Here is a 14,153-nt window from a genome sequence, read left to right on the forward strand (position 1 = left end):
TGCACATCAAACTTGGTTATTTCCTATTGGAATCAGTAATTTTTTTTTTATCTCACTGTCCTGCTTGGCAGGCCAAAGTGCAATAACCTGTCCATTCTTGTACATTTTCATAACAGAAACTTTCTGTTCACAGCATGAATCTGTTCACTAACAAAAAAAAATACAGACGCAAACACATCAAGACAAACATCAAGTGCTGCTGGAAGACCATCAACTCGGTGAAAGACGCCTAAAACATGTTGGGTCTTCCTGTGCTGGAAGTTGTCCATAAGAGATGTTGTCATATTGCAGGAGTACATGCTAAGAGATGCACCGAAGCTTGGTGTGGTGAATGTAGGGTCTCTGTAGAAAAACAGCCCTTTTACTACCATTCATGGAGGGGCTGAGTCAGGTGGGGAAGAACTATTAAAATTGAGATAGTGTATCATCCTAGGGAACGGCAAATGACAAGTGTGCAAACACGAGGAAATCTGCAGCTACCTGTACTGGAATTTCAAGCAACACACAAAAAATGCTAGTGAACGCAGCAGGCCGAGCAGCATCTATAGGAAGAGACACAGTTGACATTTCGGGCCGAGACCCTTCGTCAGGACTAACTGAAAGAAGAGATAGTAAGAGATTTGAAAGTGGGAGGGGGAGGGGGAGATCCGAAATGAGGGGAGAAGACAGGAGGGGGAGCGATGGAGCTAAGAGCAGGAAAGTTGATTGGCAAAAGGGATACAAGGCTGGAGAAGGGAGAGGATCATGGGACAGGAGGCCTAGGGAGAAAGAAATGGGGAGGGGAGCCCAGAGGATGGGCAAGGAGTATAGTGAGAGAGACAGAGGGAGAAAAAGGAGAGAGAGAGAAAGGGGGGGGGGGAAGAGAAAAAATAAATAATGGATGGAGTATGAAGCAGAGGAGGGGCATTAACAGAAGTTTGAGAAGTCAATGTTCATGCCATCAGAGAAAGCAGGATCTCCCAGTGGCCACACATTTTAATTCCACATCCCATTCCCATTCTGACATGTCTATCCACAACCTCCTCTACTGTCAAGATGAAGCCACACTCAGGTTGGAGGAACAACACCTTATATTCCGTCTGGGTGGCCTCCAACCTGATGGCATGAACACTGACTTCTCTAACTTCCGTTAATGCTCCTCCTCCCCTTCTTACCCCATCCCTTATTTATCTATCCCTTTTCTCTCTTTTTTCTCCCTCTGTCCCTCTCACTCTATCTCCTTGCCTGCTCTCCACCTTCTTCTGGTGCTCTCCTCCCCATTTCTTTCTCCCTAGGCCTCTCGTCCAATGATCCTCTCCCTTCTCCAGCCTCATATCCCTTTTGCCAATCAACTTTCCAGCTCTTAGCTCCATCTCTCCCCCTCCTGTCTTCTCCTATCATTTTGGATCTCCCTCTCCCCCTCCCACTTTCAAATCTCTTACTATCTCTTCTTTCAGTTAGTTCTGACGAAGGGTCTCAGCCCGAAATGTCGACTGTACCTCTTCCTATGGATGCTGCCTGGCCTGCTGCATTCGAATGACAAGGGTGCTGTGGTTTAAATGATGCTGACCATGAATGCAAAAGGTTCTGCACTGCTTATTCTTTTGTATATATTTTTAGAAACATAGAAAACCTACAGCACAATACAGGCCTTTCAGCCCACAAAGCTATGCTGAACATGCCCTTATCTTAGAAATTACCTAGGGTTACCCATAGCCCTCTATTTTTCTAAGCTCTTTCTATTATAAAATTTATTTCTGAGATTTAAAAAAATGAATCACATCACTGACCCTTCTACTCTCCTTTGAATAGTGTCGTGAGACCTTTTGTGTTGAACTGAAAGAGCAAATGCTCAGTATTAATTTCTGAAAGACCTAGCAAGAATGATAACCAGGTAGACCTGCTGGCATTGTCTGTACATGACATATTTACTGTGAAATGCCTGCAGTTGTCTATCGGCCAGTATTTGTCTCAGTACACTTAAGTCTGGGACATGACATATGCATACTGATGCAGAAGTGACTATCTTTCAGCATGCTGCACTGATGGACTTAATCAATTAACGTGCCTCATAGATCCCGCACCAGAAAGCTTGAACTCAGTGGGAGTTGGAGAACTTTGAGAGTTTGACTGGTGGCATAGATTTATTATGCAGTTTTGTGGATGGTGGTTGCTCTAGTCCATTTCTACATTGTGGGAAACACTGCTGTGGAGTCTTCGCAAATTCGTTACATGCTATACATTAAAAAAGTAGTGGTGTATTTGAAAGGAAGATAACACATGGAGTTGATGAGCATCTACCATAGACTAAATGGCCCAATCATTGTTTCAAAGCTGGCATTCCACGGAACTCCCTTATCCACAAGGACCACAGTACGCCCACACACAGATCCACAACAATGCCAATAAATAAACATTACTCTTTGACTGGAGATTTGTGCCTTTTTAAAGTCACAAAATGAAACTAGTTATTGGATAGGCCAAGTTATTTGAAGACTGATTCTTGTTAGGAATGACAGGAAGTTTAGGTAGAAGGCCTTGTTTTCTTGAGATTGGCAAACAGCTGAAAAAAAACACTGCTTGTTTCACAGACAATGCTTTCCAATCTTTACTATGCCAAGTGTGATGGGAACAAACCAGGTGCAAGTAGCTCCTGCAGCACTATCTTGCCTAGTCTGGTGATGAATTGTTTTAAATGTAAAATTCTGATTTGTCCCTCATCTCAAAATCTGCCTTGGCTGGGTTGCAAATTGGACAAGTATATCTGTCAGCAGGCAGCCCGTGTGCCTGTGATTTATGCTCACAGCTTGACACGGACAGAGCAGGCCTTCATTATTTTGTGTGGCATGTCCATCTCTGCAAGTGCATAATTTTACATCCGGGTCATTAATTTGCATCTGCAGCAAATGCTGAAGCTTCATGTAAGAAAAAATACTGCAGAAAAAAAAATCTAGGTACTTTTCTACCTCTCCAGTGCCAACTCCATAGGAATAGAGTGCACACTTTAAAGAAACCCTATTCTCTGAACTGATAACTCATTGCAAAGAATCATGGCAAGATTCAAAGTAAAGAGGGGTTGTTTCCAAATCAAATACAATAAAACCTAAAGTTAAATAAAGTTCTGTATTTGTGGCTACAAAGACCTTTTCCTAACTTAGCGCCAAAGGACAGATGGCTTCAAGTTGTCACCGGAATGTTGTCACGTCCTTGCACTCAAAAGGAGGTGTGTTTAATGTATAACAGCTTTAAAACATTCTCCCGTAACAACCTCATGTTCCTAGGAAACAGGAGGTCAAATAACACCAGAGGCCAGAATATTCCCATCCCTTGGTAAACCTAGATAAATAAGAGACGCTTTCGTACTACATTTTGAAATTTACCATTTACTGCAATATGGTCACAACAGCTTTTGTTAACATGTACAGAAACTAAAATGATTGCTATTTGTCCACTTGGAATCAAGAGCAAGTTCTAGAACATGTTTGTTAAAAACAAACCAGTTCCACTCAGATTAAGAGAACTACTCATCAACAAAAAATATCAAAAATTGTTTCTGTTCAACATATTTACAAAGCAGTAGACTTCTCATCCATCTTCTCATATTGGCAGTTACGTATATGATTGTGCTGTTGGATAAAAATATACAATTGGATATGAAAAGCTGCTCTCAAGTATTGCTGTGAGTTTGTCCGCACACCTCACGTGAGCAGTTTTCCTCGTTGTGTACGCTCGGAGAACAGCAAGGTGCTGAAACTACGGTGCTAATCGATAACATGCACGCATCTCTGACAAGCACTGACGACACCAGCCTAGTCCAATGACTTCAGTCTGCAGATCTTGGTGAAGTCCAGGAGGTTAACAAGCTCTTACATCGTGATGGAGGAGATGGCACTAATGATACCAGAGGACCCGGTTTGGTGACCTTGTTTGGACACATTAATGAAAACAAGAAAGACTACTTTGAATAAGGGCTTCAGTTTTGGACACATGCTCACACAAAGCTCTGACATTCACTCACCCCCACTCACACAGACTTGCCAGAGGAGAGACAAGAATGACTGCCCTTAACATGAAGACAGTATTTGACTGAGAGTGGCATCAGAGAGTTGAATCCTAGTAAAATACAAGTTGTTGGGCATCAAGGGGAAAGCACTACAGTTGATGAAGTCATACCTTGCACAATGGAAGGTAGTCTGGTTGGTAGAGGTCATCCATCCCAGCCCCAAGGTAGTACTGCAGAAGTTCCTCAGAGTAATGATCTAAGCACAACCATCTTCAGCTGATTGATTAATGATCTTTTTGGCCATCATAAGGTCAGAAGTCAAGATTTTCATCAGCAAGTGAAAGAGCTCATACATGCTGGCTTGGACAAAATTTACACTTGGGCTGTTAAGTAACAAATAAATGTTCACAGGTAATGAATAAGTCCAAAAAGGAAGAACTTAACCACCTACCATTGACTTTCAGTGCCATCACCTTTGCTGAGCTCCACCAGTATCCTGGGGGTTTACAGTCACCAGAACCCCAGCTAATCCAGTCACATTAATACCATGGCTACAAGTGATGTTAAGTGAATCCTTTATTCCTTCTTTTCCGTAGTCAAGCTCTTCTTCCGGTTGACATTGTGATTTTATTTCAACTTTATTCACAACACAATCTCCTCTATTAGGGAAGCCGTCAGTGGGGAAGGTAATCACAGATTCAAAGACTGTTTTATCAAAGTTTTATGGAACAGTACCAGTTACATCATTGCTTATTCTCCCTTCAATGCAATCAGCTCATTTGCAATTTTGTTTCCACACAGCTGACACATCATATCTACAATTCTAGATCTTATTTACTTTGCCTACACATTTCTGAGCATGCATACAGATTTCTGTCCACAAAGCTTGTCACTTCCAAATCTTCAGTTTTAATTCTCTGTCCCATTCCCATTCTAACCTGTCCTTTCTCAGCCTCACACACTGCTTTAACAACAGTCAATGTAAGCTTGTGGAGCAGTGACTCACTTTTTGATTCAGGTCTTTACAGCATTCCAGTCTTCTCTCCAAGTTAATAAATTATAGTTCACAACCATTTTTCAGATAATAAGCTTGCTGTTACCATTACTTCTCCTATTGATTGTTTACAGAGTCTATTGTCAGCACCTTGCACCCTCAACACTTTTATCATTTAATCTCTCCTGCTGTCCAAGTCATCACCATGTCATTGCTCCCTTCTTCTTATTCCTGGTCAAAATTTGTTACATCTTAAACTCTTCCATTCCTAGAGAAATAACTGAAATGCAAACTCTTGCTTTGCACTACAATTTGCTGCCTGACCAGCATCTTTGATGCCTCATTATTTAGAAATATCTTAGTTCAGCTAGTTAGCCTTATATAAAGACCCACTGGAGCAGATGAGAAAACAGCTATATATACATAATAGAGGTAGAGGGAATCCTAGCCAACTGGTGCTGATCAAGATTAAGACAATTCTGAGGTAATGTTACTTGTATATCATGGTTAGAAGATCTTGCATACTTGTGCATCAAGTACAAGATCCAGGATGCAGTGGGTGGTGAGAACTATTTCAGAATTACAAATTGACTAATAAAATGCATTTTTTATTTCACCTTCCTTATCACAAGATAATACAGTTGCTTTTGACACAATCAATAGATAGAATCAATATTTTTTCTTAACACTGCTTTTAATTTTTCAGCACAAAGCATATTTGATTAATTCTTTTGTACTCAAAAACTGAGTGACTCACAAAAAAGGCATCAGAATGAGGCAAAGTGGTCAAAGTAGATAATGTGCCAACATTGCAGAAAATGGCTCTCGTTTCCCAGTCTCTCATTTACAATACGGTTCATGAAGTGGTATCAACCTTCAAGTTGTTGTTAATCATTGATTAATTTGCAAACTTGTACATTTATCAATCTGGATATCTCTGCTATAGATAGGAATTGGTAATGAGAATGAAAACAAGGTGAAAAGACATAGGCTTTATCTCTCAGCTCTGTGGTGAAGTTATGAACGAGCTGATTGTTCTCAATGAGAGACTAACAATGACATAACTCATAGTACCCTCATCCAAGCCAGCACATTCTGTTGGACTGTTATAAGCAGCAGCCATGAGTTTAAAGCTAAGATAACCACCACTGCTCACTGCCATTTATTGTGTGGATCCATACACAGTGGCAAAGGGCAGCCGGCACCGTTGGACCTTTTCATAGTAAGTCACTGTTTTCAATAGGTGAAAGCTAAAGAAAAAAGTTTAAATTAAAACAAAACAAACATGCATAGCAGGCCAACCAATCTATTGAATAATCATAGTATAATGAAATTAACTTACATTCCCAAGGAGATTTTTACTTTTTCTAAGATGTGGTCAACTACTGTCAAAATCTGCTTTGCAATGATGAAATGCAATTAGTCCTTGCGTTGATGTCACAGTGAAACTGCTGATAATTTAATTCGAGTTTTGATGCTTAACTATATTGACAACTAAAATTTAATGCTTTAAATTTAGTGCTCCTTTCTCCGGACCATGGTGGTGATGTAGTAGTTAAAGTGCCAAAAAATAAAGATAATTATTCAGTTTACAAAAACCAAAGATATGGACCAATATTTGATTAGTTTTATAAAAATATAGCAAATTGACAAAAAAAAATCCTGCACAATAATTAAGTGATTCGGAATTTTGAAGAGAAACACAAGCTATGTTAGCACTGGAGTAACTTCACGCAATTTTGTTGCACAAGTTATCAAGTTACATCAACAGGTAGAATACACTTCACAAATGCAGTAGCCTAAGTACAATGTTATCAAGCTCCCTGCTGCATCCTCTCCCACTCTCCTAGACAATACCAAAGCTTTGTCGTTTATTAACATTAACTTGGAACAGAATGACCCTCACATACCTTAATTTGCTCAGTATCTGTTTCTAGAAGTAGCAGTACTGCACTTCTAAATACTGTATCCACCAACAGCTGATAATTGAGTTGGAACACAGCTTGGTCGTGTCTCCTCTAATACATTATTCTTCTTATTGAAAGAACAGAAACTACCTCAATAGAAACTGTTGCAGATTTTACTGGCTTGCAGTAGTCCAATTTGCCTTTTGAGATTTGCACCTTCATAGAATTTTTTTCTTCAAATGCAGAAGAATTTTCTGAACAGTTATCTGGATACTAAAACAAAATTCACTAGATTTTCTTTAATGAAAAGAGCAAACAAGTGGTCTTGCAGCAAACTGCTCATAGACACAGAGTCAATGGACTCGCCTTCTTCATCTCATTTCACTTTCCAATGAGCCACTGGCACAGACCTACACAACCACCTCGCTCGTGTTCCCTAGGCAACCCCAGAAAAGAACAATTTGATTGTTGCGATCATTAGCATTTCTGTTGTTAAAAATGTTCAACTGGAGTTTAGGGACACCAGATGAAAACTTTTCCATTTGGTCAGTACTTAAACTCATTAGCCCGATGTATTGGAAAATAGGAGATTTTTTTGCTTAATATATATTTAATTCAGGTTTAAAGTATTTGTATACGACACACATTTGTTTCAGCCTTTCTATGCTTTTGCAGCTCAAAATTAGAATCAATAAGCTGACTTTTCCCCTTCCATTTCATCCTATTCACCGAAAAAAAATCATGAATCAGTAAATATGGGAAGCATAAAGTTAATTTTAACAAGGGATGATTGCTGGCACATTTCTCTCAGCAGAAGAAAATATCACAATAAAATCCTGAGCCCTGAAATTAAGCAAGTGGGGTGTAAATCCCTCAACGGTTTCCACACTCCTCACCACGTCCAAGCCCAAAAATCCATGAGAGAGGTTTGCAATGGTTCAAAGAGTCCCTTTCTTAGCTTTAACTTCCAGGTGGGGTTAAAAACAATACCACAGATGAGTTGAGACTCAATCGACCAAGTTCACTTCAAACACACACATCTTCCTGTACATGTAGTATTTTAAACTCCCGTTCCTATGCACATGATAAATTTTCAAGCTTTCTTGCACGGCACTAAGACAAGCACACCAAGGCTGAGCTATATGACACCTTTCTATACACATTTTTCAGGACAACTATTGCCAGGGTTGTGAACTTGAGAGATTTTTTAAAAATCAGATGTCAGGCTTTACAAGCTCCAGTGAACCTCAACTCCCATTAAATTGTTAGGGATGAAGTGAAAGAGTGTACACTATCCCATCAGAATCTTTCCACAATATACCAAAGTACAAACTGCCATGTATTTGGAATGTAGACAGCATCGGCTCAGGAGGTGTAAAGATGGGATATGAATGACAGTACCTCTCCCTCACTATTATCGTGTGCCTGATCCACTCAGAAGCAGCAATGCCACACAAACTGTTGCCATCAAGTTTATAGAGATCTCAATGATGACCCATTCAGCTTGTGATCCATTGATGAGAATTCTAACTCAATCACAGCATCAGGGGAAATTGCATTCCTTAATTTAATATACAATGTTTTATTTTTGTCCTAATTGTTTTCTTTCTAATAAAATTATGTTTAATATATATTTTTCTTGTGACTGCTGCTTATGGGATGCTATATGCCTATGATGCTGTGGAAAGTTAAGTTTTCCTATTACATTTGTACATCCATGTATTTGTGAACACAACAATTACCTTAACTTTGACTTTAAATATTGAATAAAGATGACCATGAAGTCAATTATTGTAAAATCCTTTCAACTTCACAAATGGAAAACTGCCTTGCACACACTGTTTGGCTGAGAAATAGCTTCAAATTCATAGTAATGTGGCTGAGATATATACTTGCACACTGAAATGACCCTGCAAGGGGCTAGGATCATGGCCGATGTGCATGGGTAGTAAATTGGGTGGTATATTGGATCAGATTGGTTTATTATAGTCACATAATCAAAATAAACTTTTGTTTGTATGCCAGGCAGATCATTCCATGTATAATTACACTGAGGTAGTCAAAAGAACAGACTGTAGGATATAGTGTTACTGTTGCAGAGAAAGTGCACGGACCACTCAATCAAGATGTTTTCACTTAGCACATGAGAAGTCTATTCAAACGTCTGATAAAAGTGGTCCTTGAGTCTGGTGGTACCACCTCTACGAACCAGATTTACCATTGTCAATAGCCCAACATGAAAGAATATATTTTTAAAAATGCAAAGCAGAAGTTTCTCATTAGATATTCAACACCCAACAAAAGCTCTGATCACTAGCTCACGAGTACAGGTTCACATAAAGGGCGGATTGGCTGCTTCAATAATTATATATTTGCCACTGAAGGAAAAAAAATCCCTGTGTAAGTGTAAGTTTATCCCAAAGCATAAACTGGGCTCATAAGTACTAGTGAGAGCCAGATCCCATTAAACTTACCTTCTGCACATTGGGTTTGATGCATCGGACAAAAAAAGGATTTGATGTGCTTAACGTAGCCATCAGCGAATGAAGAGAATTCTGAAAAAAATATAAAGAAATAGTTACAGCTTTCAACCTACAGTCTTTATAATGTTTACTTTCATTAACAAATCATGAATATTTTACTATGTATTCTCTTCAACAAAGATATTCTGTTATACTGTGTTGCCTTTCAGTTCTCTGACATTTCTGTAACCTCCTACATTATCCCAACAAAGTCTGAAATCAACTCAAGGAACAGTACATCATCTTCTTTCCAGATATGGTACAGCCTGTCTTCATATCAAATTGCAACTGGCTGCACGTTGGCTTCAGCCGAGCGGTCCACATTCCCTTGCAAGCTAATGTGCTCCTGGCTTACGTTCAGTGAGCTGCACTGGAATACAACATGCATAAGAACACAACACTACTTATCAGCCTTTCCAAGCCAGAAATCCAAAAGACATTAAATGTTATTGTACATGTACAACCTTTCATTCTGAAATACTGTGATTGAAAGCCCCTCTTACGTCTGTGCTGAGTGACTCTCATCTACATAAAAGTAACAATCCCATTCATTTCGGTAAAAAAAGACAATGAGGTCTCAACTTGATGCAGCATTGCAGATTGGGGAAGGTTTTAGGGTGCGAGGAGGTGTGTCTCTCAAGGCAAACTGCTCCCACAGCCTCAATATTATGAGGCTGGTACAACTGAGTTACTGCTGAATGGCAGTCCACCCAATGTGTTGGTGCTGGATGCTCGGCCATGGCAATGCCACTGAATGCCACAGGTAGGTCGTTGGATTGTCTGAAAATCGGAAACTACAGATGCTGGAAATATGAAATAAAAGCAGAAAATGTTGAAAACAAGCAGCATCAATGGAGAGAGAAATGGATTTAACATTCCAGACTGCACACTTTTCATCAGAACTGAAAGACAGAAAGCAAGCAGGGGAAGGAATAGATAAGACAAAGAAAATATATCTGATAGGGTGAGTTCTGGGTTGTTGTAAATTAAGTCTCTATTTAATGTCTCTGAGCCAGCTGGAGGTCCTCCAAGGCTGAACCAGGAATAAGGGTGGTTTTTTTTTTTGCGGGGTGGGGGGGCAGGGAGAGAAGGAATGTGAGCCTCAATTCTGGGTGAAAGCCACCAACAAAATTGTACTTCATGTCTTTCTCAATAGAGGCATCTAACTAACTACTATTTGGGTTCCTTGTCCAAATTGTTCATGGCTGTTATACTTTATACATTTTGAAGTATGAAACTTGCTTAATGAACATTAGGTGGCCAGGTCAACATCCTGCCCTGTGTAGATGATCTCTTACCTCATAGCCACATCCACTCAAGTGCAGCATCTGGGTATGGCAACCTGCAGAGAGCCACCACCATCTCTAATGACCTGCCAAAAGTTGGATAGCTTCCAGCATGACTTTCAGCCAGTAAGTATCTCACCTTAAAGAGATTTGAGCCTGAGTTTGATTACCTTTGGCATAGTCCAAGCTGGCATTTGCCATTCTAGAAGGGACGTCCACAATAATGATCGTGATAATTCGCTCTGAGATCCGATTCATGGTGCAACCACCATGAACTCAGTTTGGTGTTTGCTGCTTTAACATCCTGAGTTATGCTTCCTATTTTCCAGTATAATCCAATCTTACTCTGTAGGTTTTGACTCATCTTGATCATTCAACAGCACTTTATTGGTTGGGGGAACATTGGTTTTGGTTGCAGACACAGAACGTACACACAAAAGAAAACCAATGGAAATTATATTAACCTTGAACTGAGAGCTGACAGTTGGCTTTCGATGTTTGGTTCCAGATTTAAGTGTCTCCTCGTTATTCTTGCTTGATGTATACTCAATTAAGTCATAGACGAAATCCAGTCTGAAATAATGAATATAATTATGAATGCCCAAGGCTAGGAATACATATGTTTCAATCTGATCATACCAGAAGATTACTTCTTCAATAACTGTCCTAAATGAAAGGCAGGCAAATTTGCTTCTTTTAAAAAATGTGTCCAGTGGAGGAAAGTGTGATCTGATGTTACTTGCACCTAATCTAACGCTATGACCAACTTTTCATAGTAAAACTGAAGTGTACATCTTATGATGTATCTCTTCTTCCCCCACTTACCACTTGATAGCAGATATAAAATCTAGAAAGCATGTACCACCAGACTTAATGATGGCTTCTATCTCACTATTACATGACTACAATGGACAACAAAGATTTTGCTTCCTGTATACTCTTGGGTGTATCTTATGGATTCTGGGCTGCTGATCATGTAGGTCACCATCCTTATCACACTATTTGTGTTTTTTTTTTAAATCACCTATATTTGTTATTTCAATTCATAATTCATGTCAATTAAATTATTGCCCACAACATAAACTGAGAAGTTTTCTATCTTATCCAGGCATGCCTGGACATGCTTAGACAAGGCCAATGCTGCATGGCAGGACAGCTTTTAGAAAGGCTATAAATTTCTATGAAGGATTTTGATATTTGAGATTGATATTTCCTGGAATAACAGATGCCAAGATTAAGGAAGGCATTTTTGTTGGTCTGCAAATTAAACAGGTCATCCACGACAGGTAATTTGAAGATCTTCTAGTGGGACTAGGGAAAATCGCATGGAATGCATTCAAGAACGTTGTTGAAAATTTTCTTGTCAGCTACAGAACACCAAACTACCTTCAGCTGGTTAACAAAACCGTGCAGTGCAACATGTCACTAAAGCTTCATTTTCTGTATTCCCATTTAGACATTTTTCCTGCAAATCTTGGCCCTGTCAGTGACAAGCATGCTGAAAGGTTTCACCGGAACATTGCGGTCTAGAGAAACAATATCGGGGCAACTGGAATCCATCAATGCTGGCTGATTATCGTTGGATATTTAAGCAAAAAGCCTCAGAAACTGAGTACAAATGAAAATCATCAAGAAAACATTTTTAGCTTAGTTAAACAATTGCAAAGTGTCAGTACTGTTATGCAATTAAATGCATTATATTCGATAAAAGTTAATCTCCTGTTTCTCCAAATTTCTACTTGATACAAGTAGTCTGAAATTATATTTGAGTTCAGCTTCAAGTGGTCTATCATAAACAAAAAATATTTTGAGGAAGCAGCACCATTGAGAAAATATGTTGCCCAGTGCTATTGAACAGTCCCCTGGTATGATAAGATGAACCTTACTGTTTGCATGCACTGCAATTTTTCTTTCATTATAGCACTGTATTCTGCATTCTTTTATTGTTTTCCTTTGTACTATCATGATTTAATATTGTGAAATGATCTGTATAGATGGCAAACAAAAAGTTTCACTGGACCTCAGTACTCATGGTAATAATAAACAAGTTACAAATTATATGGTGATGCAAAAACAAAATAACTTTTAATGAAACATTAATTAACAGAATATTGAAACTGATATCCTTACAACTTATTTATGAAGCAAGAAAGATGATTTCCGGATCTAGCTCAATACGAAAATAACTTATTTAGGTTTTGCAGCTTCATTGCACTAGTGAGGTTCCACATGGCTCCTTCAGCATCTTGTTCTATAAGCAGACATTAAGAGGCACAGTAGTGGAGCTAGTACAGCTCTTTTTTCACAGCTCCAGTGACTTGGGTTTGATCTGACCTCTGGTGCTGTCAGTGTGGAGTTTGCATGTTCTCTCACTGACTGCAAGAGGCACCAGTTTTCTCCCACACCCCATAGACAAACACGGCAGTATAGTGACTGGCCTTTTGTTAGTTGGTGTCTGGAAGTGCGAGGACAATTTAGAGAAAATGCAGTGGGAGATAGGATTGATCTGCAAACTGGCTCTGACTTGATGTGCCAACATGACTTGCTCTAGCCTGAAGAAATGTGGAAATATAAGAAACATTTCTGGTCAATGCAAGAATGATGGGATCAAACTGCATTTCGCCAGAGTTTGTGTTGTTTTTTTGCATCATTATTCAGGAATTGACAAATGGCCATGTAAAAAATAAATATTTCCAGAACAAGAATCCAAGCAGAAATGAACAACGACTGCCAACGAACTTGGTGAATAAACTGATGGTTGAATGGTTTATGCAGTTCCCTAGGGAACTGTTCCCTCAGCTGTCTACAGTTTCCTTCGCTAAGTACAATCAAAATTATTTTCTGCCTGGCCCTTTCACAGAGCCAATAGACACTGGAATTAAAGTTAAATTGTCCCCAGGGCCTGAAGCAGCAGCAGCTGAGAACATGAGACCTTGTTACACTAATTTATTTTAATTGAATGACCTGACCAATTAGCTTGATGTGGTCACTAGACAGGATACGAATGTTTCCTGAAGAGAGAAATCATGCAAAGCTGCCGTTTAAATATGTTTCATGTCACTTACACAAAAAGCTATCAAGGAATTTTTATATTTCTTTCTTGACAACAGTCAATTAATCATTTTTAGAATTAGTGCAGATTAGAAGCATGTTGGATTTAAAGAAAGATTCGGTGCATGTATTTATTTCTTGGAGGTTCTGGAGCAGCTTAGTTTTACCTTCTCGGGCAGGGAGCAGTGTTCATACAGAGGTGGAAGGTGAGCTGTTAGGTACCTGCTGCACAAGTCTCAAGACAAGGCAAGTCTACAGACAAGTCTTCCATAAACTTATTTTATTTAGAGATACAGCACGATAACAGGCTCTGTCTGGCCAACACGCCCACAAGGCCCCATTACACCTGTGTGACTTCCATACATCTTTGGAATGTGGGAGGAAACCCACACAGTCATGGGGAGGACCTAC

At 39.4% G+C, this 14,153-nt stretch overlaps 1 protein-coding gene across 1 annotated transcript in view; it reads right to left on the reverse strand.

Moving 5' to 3' along the window:
- Nucleotides 1-14,153, reverse strand: part of myo10 (myosin X) — a 292,275-nt gene that overhangs the window by 54,143 nt on the left and 223,979 nt on the right. The window contains exons 18-19 of the mRNA XM_072283726.1: nucleotides 11,156-11,264; nucleotides 9,358-9,438 (exon numbers count right to left, since the gene is read on the reverse strand). Of these exons, the coding sequence (XP_072139827.1) occupies nucleotides 9,358-9,438; nucleotides 11,156-11,264 (190 nt within the window). The remainder of the gene's footprint in view (nucleotides 1-9,357; nucleotides 9,439-11,155; nucleotides 11,265-14,153) is intronic.

The sequence above is a fragment of the Mobula birostris genome, chromosome 19 (genome assembly GCF_030028105.1).
Source record: "Mobula birostris isolate sMobBir1 chromosome 19, sMobBir1.hap1, whole genome shotgun sequence".
Taxonomy (NCBI): domain Eukaryota; kingdom Metazoa; phylum Chordata; class Chondrichthyes; order Myliobatiformes; family Myliobatidae; genus Mobula; species Mobula birostris.